Genomic DNA, 1,867 nt, shown 5'->3' with positions numbered 1-1,867 from the left:
TGGGCGGGGAAAGGAAAGGAGCCCGGCTTTCCCCTCCCCGGCTGTCAGCCGCCGGGATTGTCTCACCCGGCTGGCATGTTCCCACCGCGGGACACGTTCGCACACACAATGCGGCCCCTGTGCACGGCGGGGGATGTGTCGGTACCTGCTGGTGGCCTGGCTTTTATTGCTATTGTCATGGTTATTGCCAGAGCCCGCTGGGCCGAGGGGCCGGGGGTTTATCTGCATGCAGAGCCAGGCTCTGCCCCGCTGGCTGAACCCCGGGACCCCGCTGCCTTCAGAGCCTTCCGGCTCTCGGGGCTCATTAGCCGGCACAGCTCCGAGAGGAACCAGGGCCAAACGCTTGGCAAGGAGGTTGGGAAGGCAGGGCAGGATCGTCCCTGGGAGATGCAGGCAGGGATCTCCCCTCCTGGTCTGCTCCCAGGCAGCTGCTCGCAGGGTGGGCTGTGGGAGAGGATGGGAGCCCTGCTGGTCCCCTCTGCCCTGCACACCAAGGGGCTGACCCTGCCGTGGTGTGGGCTCACGGGCATCACAGTGGTGGAGAAAAGCCAGGGAGGGCTGGCTGTGGAGGAAACCACTGTGAGCTCTCTCATCCATACCCTCAGCAAATTGGGCTGGGAGAGGTGCAATTCCTGGGGTGCAGTAGCATGGGGAAAGGGCCAGGCAAGGACTGAAGGTGCTGGAAGCACCAGCTTAGGGTGCTCTCCGACCCAGTGTCTGGGCCAGGAGCTGCACGTGGTTCAATTATCTGGCTGTGTTCCCACTAGGAGGGGAGGTGGTTTTCATTCCTCCTTGGCCCATGGGATCCTGGTACAACCCCCACTCCAAGAAGGAGTGTATTCAAGGATGGGAGAGGGCTTGTTAGTGGAGGCACAAGGCCAAGAGAGAGCCTTTTCTTGAGGTCATGGCTCTGTAATACCTTGCAGAGACTTTAAGGGATTGAAAGAAGGTCCTGAAAAGCAGTCTGAGCTGTGAAAAGGGACTGGGAGTGATGGGGAGTTGGACAGAGTTGAAGCGAGGTGTCACACCAAACATGCACCAGGTTCCTGATGAAGGAAAGAGCTGAGGCAGGTTGCCCTTCTCCCTGTACTTTCCCCCAGCCTGATCCCCTGACCTCGCTCTTCCAGAGAGACCCGGGACCTCCCCCAGCTGCTTGGCTTGCCACACTGCACCTTGTGCTCCCGCTCCCTGCGTGTGGTGCTGCGAGCAGGACGAGCTGGGGGAAGATGCAGCTTCTCAGCTGCCACTGCATCTTCTGGGGGGCCCTGCAAAGATCACAAGAACTTCCCCATCACCCTGCCCTAGCAAAACCCCTCTGTGGCAAAGGTAAATCCCAAGGGCTTTTGGCTCCTTTAGCCTTGGGAGAAGCAGCTGGCAGGGAGAGCTAGGGATGCCCTGGAGAGCTGTGCAGGGTCAGGCCGTGCAGAGAGGGGATGCCCGGACACGCCGGCTGCCTGAGCGTTAATTCCCCGCACGGGCTTCTCTCGATTGGCACGTCTGACCTCGTGTTGCAGCACAGCAAAAAATAACCGCGGCCCCAGCGAGAGGAAACGCACCCGGCGAGTGCGAGGGAGGCAGCGGGTTTGGCAGAGCCTCCAGCTGGGAAAAGCGGCGCGGGGGGAGAAGCAGAGAGGGAGGACACGGCACCTCGTAACCCCTGCCTGTGCCGCAGCTTCATCTCCTCCGAGCAATCTCCAAATCCCTTGTGTCTCGGCACTAAAAATATCCCTGCCTCCCAGAGCTCCTTCCCCGGCGAGGCTGTGTCATAAGACCCTGCTATTTGCGGGGCCCTGCTTCGATTCCTGCGGGCTGGAGCGCGGGGACAGGAAAGCCGGGAGGGCAGCGCGGTGGCCCCGGGCACGGCTCC

The 1,867-nt window shown here is 61.5% G+C and overlaps 1 protein-coding gene across 1 annotated transcript in view; it reads left to right on the top strand.

Annotated features, from left to right (window-relative positions):
* Positions 1–108: 108 nt before the first annotated feature.
* LOC104389752 overlaps positions 109–1,867 on the top strand; it is a 10,607-nt gene continuing 8,848 nt past the window's right edge. Inside the window, exon 1 of the mRNA XM_009998790.1 lies at positions 109–579. Within this exon, the coding sequence (XP_009997092.1) occupies positions 109–579 (471 nt within the window). The remainder of the gene's footprint in view (positions 580–1,867) is intronic.

The sequence above is a fragment of the Chaetura pelagica genome, unplaced genomic scaffold, assembly GCF_000747805.2.
Source record: "Chaetura pelagica isolate M959 unplaced genomic scaffold, ChaPel_1.0 scaffold275, whole genome shotgun sequence".
NCBI classification, from domain to species: domain Eukaryota; kingdom Metazoa; phylum Chordata; class Aves; order Apodiformes; family Apodidae; genus Chaetura; species Chaetura pelagica.
Note: the sequence above shows the minus strand (reverse complement) of the source record. Positions and strands in the feature narration are given on the sequence as shown.